The sequence below is a fragment of the Podarcis cretensis genome, assembly GCF_951804945.1.
Source record: "Podarcis cretensis genome assembly, chromosome: 11".
Classification (NCBI taxonomy): domain Eukaryota; kingdom Metazoa; phylum Chordata; class Lepidosauria; order Squamata; family Lacertidae; genus Podarcis; species Podarcis cretensis.
The window spans coordinates 46,210,702-46,230,832 of record NC_137180.1 but is presented as its reverse complement, the minus strand read 5'-3'; the positions used below and the strand labels follow the sequence as shown (position 1 = coordinate 46,230,832).

The 20,131-nt window shown below is 42.5% G+C and overlaps 1 protein-coding gene across 3 annotated transcripts in view; it reads left to right on the top strand.

Moving 5' to 3' along the window:
- The window catches only part of NNT (nicotinamide nucleotide transhydrogenase), a 53,861-nt gene extending 34,008 nt beyond the window's left edge, over positions 1–19,853 (top strand). For all 3 annotated transcript variants that reach the window (XM_079994751.1, XM_079994752.1, XM_079994753.1), the window contains exons 17-22: positions 901–1,080; positions 2,682–2,841; positions 3,666–3,747; positions 15,410–15,528; positions 15,958–16,073; positions 17,126–19,853. In XM_079994751.1, the coding sequence (XP_079850877.1) occupies positions 901–1,080; positions 2,682–2,841; positions 3,666–3,747; positions 15,410–15,528; positions 15,958–16,073; positions 17,126–17,275 (807 nt within the window). In that variant the 3' untranslated portion in view covers positions 17,276–19,853. The remainder of the gene's footprint in view (positions 1–900; positions 1,081–2,681; positions 2,842–3,665; positions 3,748–15,409; positions 15,529–15,957; positions 16,074–17,125) is intronic.
- The last annotated feature ends 278 nt before the right edge of the window (positions 19,854–20,131 follow it).

Below are 20,131 nucleotides of genomic sequence, written 5' to 3'. Positions count from 1 at the left end.
AACTCCTACAAAGCTGAAGTAAGGTAGCGGTTATAAACCAGCTAGTTGTATGGGTATGGAGAACCCTAAAGTTTCCAGACAGAGCAATGCAAAGAAATCAGTGTGGTATCTTTTTATTCCACAGTTTAGCCACCTGTTCTCCTTGACCTAATTTGATGTGAAGGTGGGAGAAATGAAACAGGGAAGGGAGGGAGTGGACCCACTCTGTTTGGGCTTTGCCCCCACCCACTGTGATGTGCGACCCCCAGGAGATTACCTCTGAGGGAATGCAGACCTTGACCCCCCCCCAAAAGGCTGTCCACCCATTCCTTTGTTGTTGTTTTTTTTGAAACAACATTTGTTGGCTTAAAGCATGGGTAGGCAAACTAAGGCCCGGGGGCTGGATCCTGCCAAATCGTCTTCTAAATCCGGCCTGCAGATGGTCTGGGAATCAGCGTGTTTTTACATGAGTAGAATGTGTCCTTTTATTTAAAATGCATCTCTGGGTTATTTGTGGGGCATAGGAATTCGTTCATATTTTTCCCCAAAATATAGTCCTGCCCCACACAAGGTCTGAGGGCCAGTGGACCGGCCCCCTGCTGAAAAAGTGTGCTTACCCCTGGCTTAAAGATGCACAAAGTTCTTGAGTTTGGTCCAGTTCTTTTTGTAAAGTCAGACTTGAAAGCAATGTTGGGTGAAATTCCAGTGGTTTAGGGAGGCTGCTTCATATATTATATATATAGAATTGCATAACAGTTACAAAAACAATGGTTTGGTCTTGGCATGGTATTTCAATGGTCTTGGTGAATAATTTAGATACACTTGAAAAGGAAAGGGCTGTGGAGATCATTCAGAATGGTTTTGAGCAGAAGTGATACACCAATCTGCTTTTCATTTATTGGTTTTATTTCCATTCCACAGGGTGTCACTTTAACAGCAGCCATAGGTGGGGCAGACATGCCCGTCGTCATTACTGTACTGAACAGTTATTCTGGCTGGGCACTCTGTGCTGAAGGATTCCTGCTCAACAACAACTTGCTAACAATTGTGGGCGCGCTTATTGGCTCTTCTGGTGCCATCTTGTCTTATATCATGTGTGTGGTAAGGAAAACGTAGACATGTGCTTTCTCCCGTCAATACGCTGAGAAGACTGAATCATTGTGTGTGTGTGTGTGTGTGTGTGTGGAAAAGTTTTGTGTTGTAACTTCAGTCTTTGTGTTTTTAACTTGTTCATTCATGTCATTTTCCACCCACCCTGGTTTCTCCCCATGGCTCTTTTTCTTTTGTAGCTGTTTGCCCAATTCAGAGTACAGTGGTACCTTGGGTTAAGTACTTAATTCGTTCCAGAGGTCCATTCTTAACCTGAAACTGTTCTTAACCTGATGCACCACTTTAGCTAATGGGGCCTCCTGCTGCCGCTGCACTGCCGGAGCACGATTTCTGTTCTTATCCTGAAGCAAAGTTCTTAACCTGAAGCACTATTTCTGGGTTATCAGAGTCTGTAATCTGAAGCGTATGTAACCCGAGGTACCACTGTACTGATTCTGTCTTTTAAATCCTTAAAGCACATTATATCCTAAAAGCTCTGAAACCAGGACTCATGAACATGGCATTTATACTGATGTAGTATACCATGCAGGGGACGCGGGTGGTGCTGTGGGTTAAACCTAGGGCCTAGGACTTGCCGATCAGAAGGTCGGCGGTTTGAATCCCCACAACGGGGTGAGTTCCCGTTGCTCGGTCCCTGCTCCTGCCAACCTAGCAGTTCGGAAGCACGTCAAAGTGCAAGTAGATAAATAGGTACCACTTCAGCGGGAAGGTAAACGGCGTTTCCGTGTGCTGCTCTGGTTCACCAGAAGCGGCTTAGTCATGCTTGCCACATGACCCAGAAGCTGTACGCCGGCTCCCTCGGTCAGTAAAGCGAGATGAGCTCTGCAACCCCAGAGTCGGTCATGACTGGACCTAATGGTCAGGGGTCCCTTTACATTTATAGTATACCATGCATTTGAAGCTGTTCCTTAGTTGCTAGGCATGCAGCCATGGTGGTTTCTCTTTATTTATTTTTGCTTGGCTAACTTTTCGTTACTTAAAATGTTACACATTGATGTACTGTTCACAGAAACTCCAAACATATTCTGTTTCGCTTAGGGAGAGAACTAAAATGACTCTGCTTGCAACCTGCAGGTTTTTATTTATTTTATTTTAAGTAACATTAAGGGTATAACTTGGATGGCCACTGCGTGGCAGCAAATCTGCATGAATGAATCACTAATGCATCTGGAACTTCTTGTAGACATTAAATTGTACTGGTGGCTTATACTGTACAGCAAGACTGTTAGCTCTTTCTCACCCCCCCCCCCGTTTCGTTTTTTTAAATTAATAGGAGGTTAGCATTGTTTCCAGTTCATCTCCAACTTTTTCATCTTTCCTAGTCCATGATGTTATTTGTCTCCTTGCATCTTCCAAGGACCTGAACTTTGTTACCGTCTGTTGCCTTTGGGAGAGACTCATGTTTGATATTGCATCATGGTGTCACCTTGAGGCTTAGACAACTCTTGGAAATAAAAACTTGGAGAAAGCCACAGAGGGAGAACTTATAATAATAATAATAATAAATGCTGAAGTTTTTCTTCACAAAACTGTATTCGTTGCATTTGCAACTTGTTTAAAGCATTCAGGGTTTTTGTTTTCGCCTCCCCTAGGCCATGAATCGGTCTCTTGCTAACGTGATCCTTGGTGGGTATGGCACTACTTCGACAGCTGGTGGGAAACCCATGGAAATAACCGGCACGCATACAGAAGTGAATGTGGACAGCGCTGTTGACATGATAAAGGAAGCCAACAACATCATCATCACTCCTGGTAAAACTGAAGCTGCTGCTCATGGCTATTGCTTTTGTAACCTGTGTCATGAGAACCAGATTCTATGTGATGAACAGTATCCGTAAATTAAGAACATTTGCTCTGCTATTGTAATACAAATTGTGGAAGACAATGGCCAAGCCAATACTGTTACCAACCTAACTTCATATCCACACCTAGTGCCTAGTGCCTTATTAAAATGAAATAACAATAACAACAATAAATATAATTTATTATTTATACCCCGCCCATCTGGCTGGGTTTCCCCAGCCACTTTGGGTGGCTTCCAACAGAATATTAAAAACATGATAAAACACCAATCCTTTAAAACTTCCCTAAACAGGGCTGCCTTCAGATGTCTTCTAAAAGTCAGATAGTTGCATTTCCATGAATAAATAATCTTAAGTGTTTGGGTTCTCTCCCTATCATTCCTTGTATTACTTGCTGCATTCAGGCAATACCCACACCATACATTTCAAGCACATGGCTTCCCTCAAAGAACCCAGGGAACTGTAGTTTGTCAAAAGTGTCAAAAGTGATGGGAATTTTAGCCTGGGTGTCATAAATTATACTTCCCAGTTAGCAGCAGTATCCACTGTTATTGGGGCCGATCATTTCATTATCACCTGTACTAAAACAAAAACCCTAACCATCACATAATAGAAGTTTCTCTGGTTGAAGACTGGTTACATGGGAAAGTAAAGACAGCCAGCATGGTTAATTTAGTTTGTGTGTTTCTCTCTGTGTCCATCAGTTAACCTGGCAAATACATGAGACATTGGTAAAGCACTTCACAGCATCTGGGCTTTTCTGCTTCTCTGCAGGTTATGGTCTTTGTGCAGCAAAGGCTCAATATCCAATTGCTGACTTAGTGAAAATGCTGAAGGAACAAGGCAAGCATGTCAGGTGAGTATTTTTTGACTGGGAAGGGAAATAATGCACAGTGGATCAGGTGGTTTTATTGTTTTGAAAACCACAAAGAGGTTTTGATGATTAAGCAGCCTCATTGAGACGATTGTATTTCCAGCTGAAGAACCCTTGCTGTTCTGCATACAGTTCCTTCACTTCTTCCTCACAGAAGCCAGGAAATGAGGCAATATTCAGTTAACCATAGTAAAGACTAAGCCGCTTCTGGCAAACCAGAACAGTGCACGGAAATGCCGTTTACCTTTCCACCGGAGTGGTACCTATTTATCTACTTGCACTTTTTGGTGTGCTTTCAAACTGCTAGGTGGGCAGGAGCAGGGACCGAGCAGCGGGAGCTTACCCCGTTGCGGGGATTCGAACCGCCGACCTTCTGATTGGCAAGCCCTAGCTCTGTGGTTTAACCCACAGTGCCACCTGCGTCCCTTAACAGGAACCAGAGAACTGTGGTCAGTGGCTTCCTGACAAGTGAAGGCATGAAGCTGAATTTACACCATGGTTTCATACTCTGTTTGGGAGCTGTTTATAGTTTGTTGAAGACTTCCTGGCTTATTTCCCATTCATGCAGGGTAGCATCAAAGCAGCTGCACTTGGGGCCATGAGACTTGTTCATATTTTGGCTTATTAAGCCAAGATGTAACCATCCCAATGTAGCTACTGTGTTAGGGGAACATCTCTCTCCTTCAGTATCTTATCTATACATAAACACACAGACACACATGAGCTTTTTTAGTGGTAGCATCTGCTCTGAGGTTTTGTTTTGCTGTTTACAAGCAAGTGGCATGGAAATTTTATGAAATAAATATATCCTAGAGCCCACTCTTTCGAAGTAAGAAAATCAGTTAAGGCTATTTTTTTCTACCCAATGTTTGTTTGTTTATAATATGAACATGTGCATCCTGTGTTGTAAATTGGGGTTTTAAGCCCAATTTGAGGTGCTGGTATTCACCTGTAGAACCAGCTCATTGTTTCCTGGGGGTACTCAGGGGTATGCAGTACCACCCCCAGCACTGGTTAAAAGTGTGGCACTTAACTGTAACAACTTCATGGTGAGTACCGGCACATTTTTTTCTAGAAGAAAAGCACTGTGTAGAACCAGAGACAACTTGGGACTAAGTTATCTAACTTCACCATTCAGCCTTGCAGCTCCTTGTATGCCTGCCCCCAAGTGCGATCAAATATATAGGCAAATGAGAGATTAACTTTCTGGTGGTGGGATGCAAATTCCTTTTTCTCTGCTGGCCTTTCTCATCTATGCTAGATGGTTTTCTCACAAATGATTATGTGGCCCTAAAGAGTTTTAAATTGGTGTATTTGAAATCTAAGGCTTAGCTGGCTTGAGCTTTGTTTGATTAGGTCTTCTGTTATTAAATTAGTTCCGTGGTTCTTAATTTCTGGAACAACACGATGGTTTTTGTAATCCTCTGCTTGATTGTGGTGTGTGTATTAATACCGCATGGACGCTGCCTTCCATAGATAATCATTCGGAATGGGGGGCATGATGGCATTATTGTTGACCACTTTTTCATTTGGGTGAACATGGATTGATGCTTAAAATGCCAGAACTGCTTGTGCTGCCCATTGAATTCCTTTGAAACATGGAGCTGCTGTTGGATCTTCCAACAATTAATACAAAATGGGTGTTGCCATCATTTAGGGATAATTCTGACATTTCAGGTGTAGCATGACCATGCTTGCTGCTGTGTTCTAAGCCACAATCACTTCTTTATAACACCAGGAGTGTGGCCCACCAATTTTTAACAAAACAAAGTGCTCGCTATTCTCTATCTCTCTCTCTCTTCCACCAACCTTTTCTTTCCCTTTGGCTCCTGTGTGAGCTAGTGTTTAAGTCCCCCCCCCCCTTTTAAAACCTCAAAGCACTAAAGACTTTCCTTTCTGCGTCAGCTCTGTACAGAATAAATGCAAATGGAGTAGATGCTAGAGCCCATTTTGGCAAGCGTTTGCCACAGCAGTTACCTGGAGGGATTTATATGAAAGAAGTCTGTATTTACTGTTTGCGGCATGTTGGGTCTTTCATCACGTTCTGGTGCACCCATGGTGTTCATTGAGTGCAGCTGCTTGCCCGGCGCTTCCTGCCGGCCCCACAGAGCCTCAGGACAGCGCTGCGTCCCAGATGCGGTGGCATTGCCTGCACATCTGTGACAAATAAATGCCAGCACAGTCATGCGATGGTCATCAATGTATAATACCTGTGCTGCGCCAAGAAAAAATTGCATCTGTCATCCTGATGGCACGCCTGATGTCTGTGATTCAGAGACGCTGTGATTTTGGTGAGCCTTGCGCATAGCCATAACATGTTCCAGAAAAGAAACAAAAAACCCTCAGAGATTGTGTAACATGTAATGTTAATACTGAGACTTGCGACTCAGAAGCGTAGGAGAGATTTTGGGAGGGAAACAGCATTTCCTAACATCACCATTGGACATAAGGTTTTCCTTTGCAGCAGGGTTGCATCTTTAACATATTACTAAAACCAGGCAAAAAAATAATAATATGTGCCTGTAACATAACTTCCTGCTGTTTTCTCCCTGTCTGTATCTTACTGCGTAATACAGTAAGTATCTTGGTGATGGATGTGCTGTGTTTCTTAAGGAAGCGTTTCCAAAGACATTTCCCCCCCTTGGGCTGATTTTTTGCCGGAAGCCTAATGGCTAAATAACTTGCAGGCAAATACAGGAGCAGGCTCTTTCAATAAGCACTGGGTTCAAAGTGAGGTGGTAGCAAACCTCTGCCTCTGCTTTTATTTTGAGATGGTTGTTGCACTAGATTCTGGTATTAATTGAACGATGAAAGCATAGCAGCAAGCAGCGACCATCCACCAAGGTTGTGATCTTAAGAGCACAGTTGCTTGCAACCAAGTCCCCTTGAAGTCACGGAAGTTTTTAACAAAGCAAAAGTGGAACTGGAATTGAAGCATCAGAAAATTACCCTTTAGTTGGGGAGGCATCATTTCCAGCCTTGCATTCCTGGAAGGGGAAGCAAATGGTATGTGACAAATAGAGAGCAGGTACACTGACTCCCAGAATCATCAGTCAAGGCAGCAACAAACACCCACTACTGCCATCGCCACCCATGGGCTAGGGACAAGAATCACACTAAACAAGGATGGGAAAGGGGGTCATAGCATGTCTCCAACAACAGAAAAGGGGGTTTTCAGGTCTATTTGTGAGTTCTTTTTTATATTTTTTTAAAATTAATTTTAACATATAAATTATAAAATATACCACAAAACTTATCACTTATACAATCTTTTTAGACTTCCATCAGCACCTCTGATGATCCACCATTTTAACCACTTCTTATGCATTTCTTAACTTTATATTGCCTTTACATCTCTTAACAAATCATCCTCCCCCTTGTCCATTTTTACAATACTTCTAATAATACTCCTCACAAAACTTCTTGCAACCCTACAAACGTCGTCTGTTCTTCACAATTACTTTTCAAATAATCCGTAAATTTACTCCAGTCTTCCGTGAATTTCTGGTCTCGCCGGTTTCGAATCCTTCCTGTTAGTTTATCTAATTCTGCATAGGTCTATTTGTGAGTTCTTAGAGGTGAACTGTTGAAGGCATTATACTGTGAATCCCAAGTAGGGAGAGCACTGTTGTGGTCATGTCCCATTTGCAGGCTTCACACAGGCATCTGCTTGGCCACAGTGAGAACATGATGCTGGACTAGATGAGCTTTTGACCCCATTCAGCAGGACTCTTCTGATGTATGTTGGCTACTGGGGTAAACAAGTTGCCCAACTAGATTGGCTTTTTGACCTGATTCAACAGGGCAGCTCTGGCATTTTTACAAAGGAAAGTGTGCTCTGCATCTGCTCCAAGTTGTTCATTCCCAGGGCCTATGTCGTTCTTCAAAACCAGATTCTGGATCTGATCTCAGGCTCTTATTGAGCTCTTGGTAGGGAGTAATATTTCATGCAATTCCCGGTTCTATAAGGCAGGTCACTGTTTCCATTTTTGCAGACTGGGAATTCTGGTGTGAGCAACACCATCATTCATCCGTTCCACTGCATGCATGGGAGTTGGGATTTGAACCCAAGTCTCTATGGAACCATGCTGACTTTTGTTGGCTCTGCACCATTAATATATTAGGGCCCAGAAAGCTCCTTTTTTAGTTTACGGTACCGTTTAGGATTCTTTTAAATAGTCTGTGTAAACTATTTTCACTCAATTTAATGTTCTTCATAATATGTTATATGTCTTGTTTGAAACACTGAAACGTTTCACTAATTCAGCCTACTAAATGCCACTTCTAGAATTTAGAATTCATGTAACATTGAGAGCAGGTGAACAAGTATTATCACAAACAGTATCCACCCCCCCGCCGAGTACTTAAACTGCCGAATGTAAATATGCCCCACTGAAGGCATAAGATAAACACCACAAACCTTGTAAGTCAAAGGTTTAGTGTCTCGCAGCTACAGAACACAGCTTAATTAACAACTGTTTGTACCACTCCACCATAGCCAAGCCCTGTACCCTAAAATACACATGACTATTTGGACATTGCGATGCAGTTCTACTCCAGGGATATCAGAAGCTTCCGGAGAGAGCTGTAAATCCTTTCACAGTTCTCCTTCTCCTGTGTCTACACATTGCATACAAGGAGTTGCAAAACTCTGTTGTTCAGTTATTTATTTATGGGAAACTTCTCCCTGACTTTTCTGCTATACACAGCACCCAAGGTGGCTTGGCAGTTAGGTCTAGCAGCTGTGATAAAGACTGTGCTTTGTTTTTTAATTTATTATTACACAGGGAATCCTGCCTTTCCTCCAGGGAATTCAGGGTAGGCCACACAGTGTGCCCTGGTGGTCCTTCTGCACAGGAAGTGCCTGGACCACAGACTGGACTTGCTTAATGTCTGAAAGGTTGCTGCACCATGCAGCCTCTGGACATGCCCTGCTTCCATCTTGGCCCATAAGTAGATGCACTAAAGATCTCTACTCACAAGTTCCGTTCCAGCATTCCTCACACTCCCCAAACTGTGTTTTTGCTGCGTTAGCAGCACTGAAGTGTTTCGACTGTTAGAGGAGGGGTAGTACCTCTGGCAGAGAACATGATGTGCTCCTTCTTGGGGTAGTTTGTGCTTTTAATGCATAGTATGGATGTGGCCAAAGACTCTGTTTCTAGCTTCACAAGGACAACTTCCTCAAAAAGTGGGGCCATTTCCAGCCTTTCTCTAAAATGTGCTTAAACTTAACCACAGTTCAAACTCTTATTTTGCTTAGCTTATCATTGGATGGGGCTCCAGTGCTGGCTACGAATTTGGCAGATGCACAGGACGTTCTTTAGGGGTGTTATTTATTTATTTATTTATTTATTTTTACAACTCGGCAGTGGAGAAGCCCCACTGGTGTGCGGTGAGGCTGCCCAACTGGAATACAGCCAGAGGTCCTTATTGTAAAAAGCTGGAAATAATAGGCTTTCACTGCCCTGACACAATGGAAGTTCATGCGTCCAACCCGTCACAGAATTTGTCTGCTGTAATTTAATTAATAATCTTATGTGCAAATAGCTTCTGCCAAAATTTCTGAGACATAAGTGATCCTAGTAAGCTACATCTGCTCGATGCGTATCTCTGCTTGCTCAATAGCATTTCTGAGCACTGCTAAGAGTTATAAATTTGCTGTGTAACATGCTCTGCTAGCCACTCTGCCTCTGATTATCCCGGTGCGTGCAATCTCTCTCTGTTCCCAGTATCCACTTGGTTGGCAGTTTTCCTAGAAACACGCTCTCTGTTTTCGTAAGAAATATGATATGAATGAGAGAACATACGAACATCCTTAGGAGTGTTGTGCTTGCTTGGAATACATGAGAATCAGAGTTTACAGAGGACAGGTCCCAGAGACCGGAACCTGTAAAGCGGAATGAGAGATTAAAAGTTTTGTAACCTGTAATGCATTCAACCCAGGCTTCTCTGCTTGCGGTGAAGCATCAGGGGTGTTTCTACATTGCATTCGATTCGTGTGCCATCTGTACAAAAATAGTTGAGCTCTAAACCCACAGTTTTCCACATGCAGTTTCAGGGGTGTTGTATATTCATTCAGCTATTCACACATAATGCTCAAAGAGTGTTCACTCTGTGTACACAATGGCTGAGCTGTTTAAATCAACAAGCACATACTGTTTTGCACAAACACTGAGAATAATATAATATATTGCGGCAGCTAGACTGGTGACTGGGAGCGGCCGCCGAGACCACATAACACCAGTCCTGAAAGACCTACATTGGCTCCCAGTACGTTTCCAAGCACAAATCAAAGTGTTGGTGCTGACCTTTAAAGCCCTAAATGGCCTTGGCCCAGTATACCTGAAGGAGCGTCTCCACCCCCATTGTTCAGCCTAGGCACTGAGGTCCAACGCTGAGGGCCTTCTGGCGGTTCCCTCACTGCGAGAGGCCAAGTTACAGGGAACCAGGCAGAGGGCCTTCTTGGTAGTGGCACCCGCCCTGTGGAACGCCCTCCCACCAGACGTCAAAGATAAAAACAACTACCAGACTTTTAGAAAACATCTGAAGGCAGCCCTGTTTAGGAAAGCTTTTAATGTTTAATTGACTATTGTATTTTAATATTCTGTTGAAAGCTGCCCGGATGGGCGGGGTATAAATAATAATAATAATAATAATAATAATAATAATAATAATAATTTTATTTTAGGGTTGGAAGGGACCTCAAGGGTCATCCAGTCCAACCCCCTGCAATGTTGGAACCACAGCTAAAGCATCCCCGACAGATGGTCACCCAACCTCTGCTTAAAAACCTCCAATGAAGGAGAGTCCACTATCTCCCAGGGGAGTCTGTTCCATGGTCAAACAGCTTTTACTGTCAGAAAGTTCTTCCTAATGTTGAGTCAGCATCTCATTTCTTGTAATTTGAATCTGTTGGTTTGGGTCCTACCCCTTGGAGCAATACAACAATGCAAATTGGTTTCCACTGCTGGTTCTTAACCAAGGAAGACATTGCCAACAAGACCTCAAATTTAAATTGTTACTGTTCATAACACACCAGACGAGAGAAAGACAAAATAAGATGTATGTTAGGGATGATTAGGAAAGTGACAGAAAATGTAACTCCAAATAATATAATGGTGCAACCACACTAGGAATAATAGGTAGAGTTCTGGTCACTCAAAAATGGAAGTCAGCCCTGAGTGCTCACTGGAAGGACAGATCCTAAAGCTGAGGCTCTAATACTTTGGCCACCTCATGAGAAGAGAAGACTCCCTGGAAAAGACCCTGATGTTGGGAAAGATTGAGGGCACAAGGAGAAGGGGATGACAGAGGACGAGATGGCTGGACAGTGTTCTCGAAGCTACTAACATGAGTTTGACCAAACTGCGGGAGGCAGTGGAAGACAGGAGTGCCTGGCGTGCTCTGGTCCATGGGGTCACGAAGAGTCGGACATGACTAAATGACTAAACAACAGCAACAAACAACAATTGTCCCTCCCAAACCTTGAGGGAGGGAGAAGAACCTTGAGGGAGGGAGATGAACCAAAAGATGCATTGTAATAAAAACTGCTTAGATATAACTTATTTTGGAAACACAGGGGAACTGCATCTCTTGCCTGAATTCTAACACAGACATCCACATTGGAGTTCTTCTAAAAATTATTGTGCTTCAGCAGGGTTTTGGTGTTTTTTTTTTGAAAGAGGAGAACTGTTTCACATGGCTTGAATTACTTAGTGGCTGACTGGCTGAACCTTTAAGCTTCTTAATATTTTGTCCTATTTGTTTTGCTGTTGTATATCTGATTCTACATCTGGTCTTTGCTAGAAGGACTGCAGTTATTTTCCCTCTAAAGTATCCTTGGGGCTGTGTGCCGTTTGCAAACATGCTTTGTGAGGAAAAAGCCTACTGTTTCTATCAGCCTTCCCTACCCCTTCCGTCTCCCAAGTTTCTAGCCCCTATGGTTTTTAAAAATAGGGCTGAATACTGATTGCTGCTTCCATGTTAGTTTAAAATTGCAGAAACATTTCCATGAGATGCTCAATTAAGGGGAAGTATATGTATATACGTTTATAAAAGGAAAAAAAGTATGCTACAAATCCAGAAGCAGCTTTATGAAATGTCCACTATCCTGGAAGTACTGTAGACATGTGAATACATACTTCCTGTGTTGATAATTTTAGGGCCAAATGAGACATGTCACAGGACATCTGAGAACAAGGTCTACTTTGATTTTTCTTTAGCTCAAGGCAAGGAAGCACTGCAGGTACTGGTTTTAGTTGCAAAACAGCAGAGGGCAAAGGAATGTCTCACTTAGTGTTTCCCTGTAGTTGCTTGTGATTTCTCTCTATTTTTTATCCCTTGAGGAGGTCCTGTTCATGAATCTCCTATATAACATGCCTTGTTTAGTCCCGAGATGCTCAAGTGGCTTGGCAATCATAACACAGCAAGTAATTAGCTTTGGTTAGTGCTAACACCAGCAGTACCTTAACCCTGCAGAATGATTCTTTCTAGAAATGTGAAGCAGGGCAGTGGGAGATACATGAGCCCTCAATAGCTGTCTGTCAGATAATATATGCTTACACCAGGCCTTCCATATCACTGCCATCTTTTCCAGGACCACCACTAAAATATGTGGTGCATGTTTTTCTTTAAGCAGAGGCTTGACAACCATATGTCAGGAGTGCTCTGATGGTGTTTCCTGCTTGGCAGGGGGTTGGACTCGATGGCCCTTGTGGTCTCTTCCGACTCTATGATTCTATGATTCTGTGTGCTTAAACACAACTCACCCAGTTCTCTGAACAACCAAAATCAAATATTGGAAGCAGGTTGTCATAGATAATTAGGTGATCTGGGCATGGGAAGAGTTCTCCTTAAAGAAAAAAGAAAATCTTAATTACACCTATGCTTCTGTGGCCTAATTTGACTGTACTCACACAAGATTGGTGTCCTTTGTTTTGTTTTCAACATTTCTGTAGAAAGCTTGATGAAAATATTTGGCCGGTGTGCTAAAATGGTGGAGAAATGTTCATATTAAGGATTAGGTATGATAATGAAACACTGTGCGTCATAATTGCCATTGTATTAGTTTTATGTTGAACCCTCTTTTAGACAGAGCAAATCAAATCTAGTGTGTCTGCGTTGACAAATTTCCTATACAGTGGTACAAATTATATAAGGTGGGGAGAAGCTTCTCTATACTTTCCTCACTCCTGCTCCAGAGCTCCTGCATGTTTCTCAAATACAGGCCAGGGTGTTCCAGGAATACAAAGCAAAGCTTCTGAAAAACATGTTTTTAATTCCCAAGTGGACTTAATTAAGCAGGTGGTCTTGCCCACCTCTTCTTGCCACAGGTTTAATCTCTTCAATAATTTCATGGCAACAATCACCCCCATTAACTTGATAAATTCAGCAGTTCAGTCCTTGTGTATTTGAGACTTGATCCAGAAGCAGCTAAATCTTCACTATTTGGGCCAGAATCTGGGCTCTAAAGAAAATCTCTATGTCATGTTGAATTGTTGTAGACTGAGGTTTTTCACACAAGGACTTTTTACCCTTGAGGTGTTTGTGAAAGGCTTTTCAAGTTCAGCTAAATTTTAAACCCATCGGTGGCTCCCAGATCTTAGTTCTTTGGTATAGTCCCAGGGCCAGCTTTGTGACATGATCTGGATTTTTTTTTTAAAAGGCAAAAATCCCCATCTTGCTTTGAACTGGTTTTATACATGAGGAATTTGGAGTGTTGAATTGGCTTGTGGCTTTTGTTGTAAAGTATGCAAATAAAATTAAAAGACCTAGCATTTTAAACTCAAATCTAAACTCGTTCAGGCAACAGCTTCACATTGACACTGTTAGTAGTAACCTGCATGATTAAAGCAATCACTCATTTATACAAAAGCATACAAGAAGAGGAGGGACGTGGGTGGCGCTGTGGTCTAAACCACTGAGCCTCTTGGGCTTGCCGATCAGAAGGTCGGCAGTTTGAATCCCTGCGACGGGTTGAGCTCCCATTGCTCTGTCCCAGCTCCTACCAACCTAGCAGTTCAAAAGCACCTCAAAGTGCAAGTAGATCAATAGGTACCACTCCAGCGGGAAAGTAAACGGCCTTTCCGTGCGCAGCTCTGGTACGCCAGAAGCGGCTTAGTCATGCTGGCCACATGACTTGGAAGCTGTACGCCGGCTCCCTTGGCCAGTAAAGCGAGATGAGCGCCGCAACCCCAGAGTCATCTGCGACTGGACCTAACGGTCAGGGGTCCCTTTACCTTATTACAAGAACAATCATAGAATTGTAGAGTTGGAAGGGACTTTGAGGGTCAGTTAGCCCCACCCCTTGCAATGCAGGAATCTTTAGCTCAACATGGGGCTTGAACCCACGACCCTGAGATGAAAAGCCTCATGCTTTATCCTGTTTCCCACAGTGGCCAGCCAAAGGCCCATGGGAAACCCATGGGCAGAATATGAGGGTAATGTTCAGCCCTTTCCTGCTGGTGCCTCCTAGCTACTGACATTCAGTGGCACACTGCCTGCCTCTGCTTCTGGAGCCATCATGAATAGTAGCCATTTATAGCCTCATTCAATGAAATTCAATAAAATTGTCTAATCCCTTTAAATCTGTCCACATCATGCATGTTGGCCACCACAACATCTTGTTGCAAATTCATCGTTTCAACTATGTACTTTGTGAAGAATTACTTCCTTTTGTCTTTCTCAAATCTTTCACCATTCTGCTTCATTGGAGGACATCAGGTTCTAGTATTTTACATATAAGAGAGGGGAGGAAAAAATCCCCTCACCCTATTTCTCTTTCCCATTTCATTCACAATTTCATATACTTCTATGTCTCCCTTACTCACCTTTTCCCCCCTAAACTAAATGAATGCTTTATTTGCTTTGTCATTAGGAAACCACGCCAACCCTTTTTTGTTGGTTTTTGCAAACCTTTCCTAGCTCTACAATATCCTTTTTGAGTGACCAGAACTCTACCTATTATTCCAAATGTGGTTGCACCGTCATATTATTTGGAGTTACATTTTCTGTCACTTTCCTCATCATCCCTAACATACAGGATAAAGCTATGGGTGTTTTCCAGTCCCAAAGATAGCAGGCCTCTGAATATCAGGTTGGAAGAATGCTGATCTGCTTCCAGGAGATTTTGGATGGGATTTTGGTCTGACCCATCAGGGTTCCTATGTTCTTAACTTACCCTCTCAGCCTTGGGGTTCCATATTTAACATGTGGGGTTGTACTCAAATAATGTGCTGTGATAATTAATAAGAGAAGAGTTGGGGAAGAGTTCAGTGGTAGAGCATCTGCTTTGCATGCAGAACCCAGGATTCAATCCTCAGCATCTCCAGGTAGGATGGAGAGAGACCCCTGTCTGAGAAACCTGGAGAGTCTCTGCTACTCAGTGTAGACCAGGGTTTCCCAAACCTGGGTTTCTATTTTTGGACTACAACTCCCACCATCCCTAGCTAGCAGGACCAGTGGTCAGGATGATTGTAACTGTAGTACAAAAACAGCTGGAGGCCCAAGTTTGGGGAATCCCTGCTGCAGACAATACTGAGCTACACGGACTCAATGTTCTAAAGCTTCTTCCTATTTTCTTTTTATTTATTTTATTATGTACCACATACATGATTTCATTGCCTCTTTCTCCCACTACCCTCAGGTTTGGTATTCATCCCGTCGCCGGACGCATGCCTGGGCAACTGAATGTGCTACTCGCAGAAGCCGGTGTGCCATATGACATTGTTCTAGAAATGGATGAGATCAATGAAGACTTCCCAGGTGAGAGGGCCACTCCCTGGTCCGTTTTTGCTTTCATCTCTGTGTGGTTTCTAAAATGCTAGCTCAGAATGCTTCACTTTGATTACAATATGGAAATTTGCAGTCTAAATTATGTCAGGTTCTTATCTGGCTCACTCTGTCATTGCTATCAGTTCCCTTACTAAATGCATGCATTGGAAATTAATATTTCCATGCTGCTCCTTATCATTTTAATCTAATTTTTTAAGCTTCCAGGAAAAACAATTTAACACTCTCCAATAATTAATTTGGGGAAGTCCACCTGTACTGGTTTTATATCTCCATGTGATAAATTGAAGTTTCTGCATCTTCATGCTACTATGATGCAAGCGGCTAACTGTTGGAATATTGAGTTCTGTTCATAATTTTGTGTGTTTGTATGTGGTCTCCCCCCCTTTATTCTTAATGCAGAAACTGATCTAGTCCTTGTCATTGGAGCTAATGACACAGTTAATTCAGCTGCTCAGGAAGATCCAAACTCCATCATTGCTGGAATGCCTGTTCTAGAAGTTTGGAAAGCAAAGCAGGTAGGCTCCAAAACATTGTGGCAGAAATTCCATGTTTTCTCAAACTCTTTAAAGCTGTCATCTTATTTAGAAACATAATACTAATTATGCCCCAAGCTACCACAAATTTTCTGCCTACTTTCTCCTGAACTCTTTTCCAATATGGACAGGCTAGAAGGCACTGTTGAGAGGGCAGGGAAAATTTGCAAACTTTCACCTGGAAGAATGTCTTCCAAATTATTCTGCCCATTGGGAATTACATAGTGGAATATTGTTGCTTTCTCCCACTGCAGGGAGCTATCAGTGCCTTGATTATATAGACTGCTGTTACTCTAGTCCCACAACTCCTCTTGGACCTACCGTATTTTTCATTCCATAAGTCACACTTTTTTCCTCCTAAAAAGTAGGGGGAAATGTCTGTGCGTCTTATGGAGCGAATATGCGGTCAATCACTGGGTCCCTTTCTGGCCCCGCCCCCTTGCCCAGGCCTCCATTGTTGAATGTTCTGCAGATGGAGGCTGTTTGTTTCCCCAGTGACATGTGACTGGCTGATTAGATTATCTGTCTAGAAACTGTAGAAACGACTCCCTTTCCTTTCCTAAAGAAGCTACAGAACTGTGAGTTGAACCCCATAAAAACAGATTTTTTCCCCTTTGCAAGTAAGCTTAACAACTTTGAGCTGATCCTCAAAAAAAGAAACTTTTCCCCTTTGCAAAAGAAGCTGCACAACTGTGAGCTGATCCCCCCCCCCAAATGGGGCTTTCTCCCTTTCCTCCTCTAAAAACTAAGTGCGTCTTATGGTCAGGTGCGTCTTATGGAGCGAAAAATACGGTGCTTGCCACACCTGTATTGAATAAACAAAAAGTGTTGCAGTTATCCCTTAACAGAGTATGGTCGGCTTTTCTGAAACGGGTGGGGGAAACCTTTAGCCCCAACCTGACAACAGAACAGTTAATGTGTATTGAAATATTTTTTTTTCCAATGGGGTTGCTCTATATAAACAACCACCTTCTTTTGTGTTGTTGCTGAGTATTTATACCTGTGCCATATCTAATACAAGTTCCTCATTTCAGGTCATTGTTATGAAGAGATCTCTAGGTGTTGGCTACGCAGCTGTGGACAATCCAATCTTTTACAAGCCCAACACTGCTATGCTGCTTGGGGATGCTAAGAAGACGTGTGATGCCCTGCAGGCCAAAGTGAGGGAGTCCTACCAGAAATAAACACCTCTTGTTTAAAAAGCTATCCTTTGGCCAGTATGAACAAAAAAATCTAAAATGTGTTATCTACGTCAAAAGTCGTAGGTTGTTCTTGAAACAGAGGTTCAGAAAAAAAGTGTTAAGGGTGAAAATTTAACTAACAGTATATAAGGGGGAGGGGGGGGGACCCAAAGTGAGCTCTCTTGTGGGGCTGGAACATGGATTTTTAGAATTCTTGAATGCAGTGCATTTCAGAGGAACACAATGACACTCAGGAATTTGGGGGTAAATCTCTTCATCTAGTGTGACATGAGATATAAGGGAAGCATTTATACATGCGGGGCAGCTGCTGCCATTTTTAAAATGGGTCATTTGGCTTCAGTTCTTGTTTATTGGTTCCAAGTGAACACAGAATTCAGCTGATTGGCTTTTTTCCAGATCTCAGACCCCTTTGCTGGATATCTTAGATTTTGGCTGGCTTCTTACTTACGACCTTCTAAAATCTATTTTGTGCTACTTTTGAAATGCATTTTGATACATTCACAACCGACGTGTTTGAGATGCTGGATATGGGTGGTTTCTTGTCCAACATACTTCAGATGCTGGGGTGTGGGTGGATAGTTACAATTCTAGACCACCTGAAATACATTTTTAATTAAAAAAATCATGTGGGCAGCATAGAAACCCAATAAGCTTCAGGGAGAAAAAAAGATTCTGATTACTGGTCTTCCTTTTTAATTTAATTAAGATTACCATTGAAGCTACAATTCAGTGGTATCGGGGGTTATTTGATTTCCAGTGCAGCCTTGATTTTATTTAGTGCACTTGAGTGGAACTCAAATGTTTGACTAATAAAATGAATTTGTCATGTTTGCATAATGATGTAGCAACCGTCCGTGGTGACAGAGGCAAAACAAATAGCTGTAATTGTGTTAGAAAGCCTTAACATCTGGGCAAGACAGACTACTATGAAGTGAGTTAAACTTAGCCCAACTTGACTGTTTATAAATCCTGATTTTTAACATTGTGCTTATGGTGACCTTCTAATTTAATAGCAGATGAAAATTATGTCCGTTTAGCTACCTCCTTTTCTTGGTTAGTTTCTTTTTTTTAATGGTGAGATTCCCATAAGTTAAACAGCAGTAGATAGCAGAGGACTGGATCCAGCTAGGATCTTCCAGGCCCAGTAAACCAGTAGAAGTGATCCTTCCTCTCAGCTCCCATTCATTTCAGTGGGGCTTTTCTTTTTTTAAAAAAACTTGTCATCTTTCCTTACTCAGTGTCATTCTGATGCATAAGAATATTTAAGCCTCAACATTCCAATGCAAAGTTTGGGCAGCTATGTTTTAGCAGGACCTGTTTGGGACCTTGATTGTGTTGCAGTTGTGCCATACATTTCTAAAGATACAAACCTGTACACCATCAGAGCCCCGCCCCCTACAATAATGCAAATGGCAAAAAGATCCAGAACTTTGTAAAACCATATAAAGTAAAACAACAACGACAACAATCGCGGGGATTCAAACCACCGACCTTCTGATCAGCAAGCCCAAGAGGCTCAGTGGTTTCGACCAGGCATAGGCAAACTCGGCCCTCCAGATGTTTTGGGACTACAACTCCCATCGTCCCTAGCTAACAGGACCTGTGGTCAGGGATGATGGGAATTGTAGTCTCAAAACATCTGGAGGGCCGAGTTTGCCTATGCCTGGTTTAGACCACAGCGACGCCCGCGTCCCATGTAAAACCATATATTCTCATAGGTGCATGCAAACAATAAATAACCGTACCAGTTACTACAGAATACCAGTTAAGACTCCATTCCAGCTGGTTTCAGGCTATGCACACATTAGTGGCTTCAAATGCAGCAAGTTTGTTTTCCATTTCTACGGCACATTAGCACTTTCTGTACACACCAGAGAGGGGGCAGCGGTGTCTTCACCCAACTCACATTGCCCGATTCATTCCCCTGTGCCTGCAACCCTCAGACTCCCATTCAAGGAAGCTGCCACCTGCACTTCCGCAAAGGCTGTCTGAGCTGCGCAAAACGCATCTTAACCGCAGCTTGCGTTTTCAAATCGGATGGCATCTGGTTTGAGGGAAGCACATAGGAGCATTTATCAAGAAACTACAAGATACACATAGATTGCGGTTAACATCATGTACGCTCAGCTTTCAATGCCAGCGGTGGGAACGCACTGGAGCCAGCGTAAATACGGTAATGTGTACACAGCTGCAATCTTCTATCAAGTTTGCATAACAAAGCAGTGTGTTAATTGGTATCGTTATTTATTGAATGCTGCATTGCAGCCATAAGGATTTAATGTGCATTTTTATAAGGTTCTGCGTCTTGCTATTGTCTTATTGCCCTCCCATTTCTGTACAACCTACACATTAACATAGTCAAAGAGAGGACCATCATCAGAGTTAGTTTTGCAATGCATAGTGATGCCTTTAAAGGCTGCAGTTTCCAACTTGCCTAAAATATTGTCTTTTAATTTGATGATATACAAGCAGTTCGTAAAGAGGACCAGAAGTACCAATGTTAACCTTCCTATTGTTTGTATTATGGAACACAAGAGGATTATTAAAATAAATAAATAAAGTGAACCAAATCTCACGTCCTTATTGCAGTATTTTGAAAAAAACCAGGTTTTCTTCATTTTGAAGTGTGTGTGTGTGTGTGTGTGTGTGTGTGTGTAAATTTACTGGGCACAAAATTGCTATTTTTCACATTTTAGCAGTCCCCTAGTTTGCGTAGCTCTTTAATGGCCAACAACTTGAACCAGTCCTTAAAAAATCCGTTACCTATTCACTTAGAAGTGCAAATGGCAAAGAAAAATAAATTCGAGCCTTTAAAATAATACTGCCTCATTTGTTTCA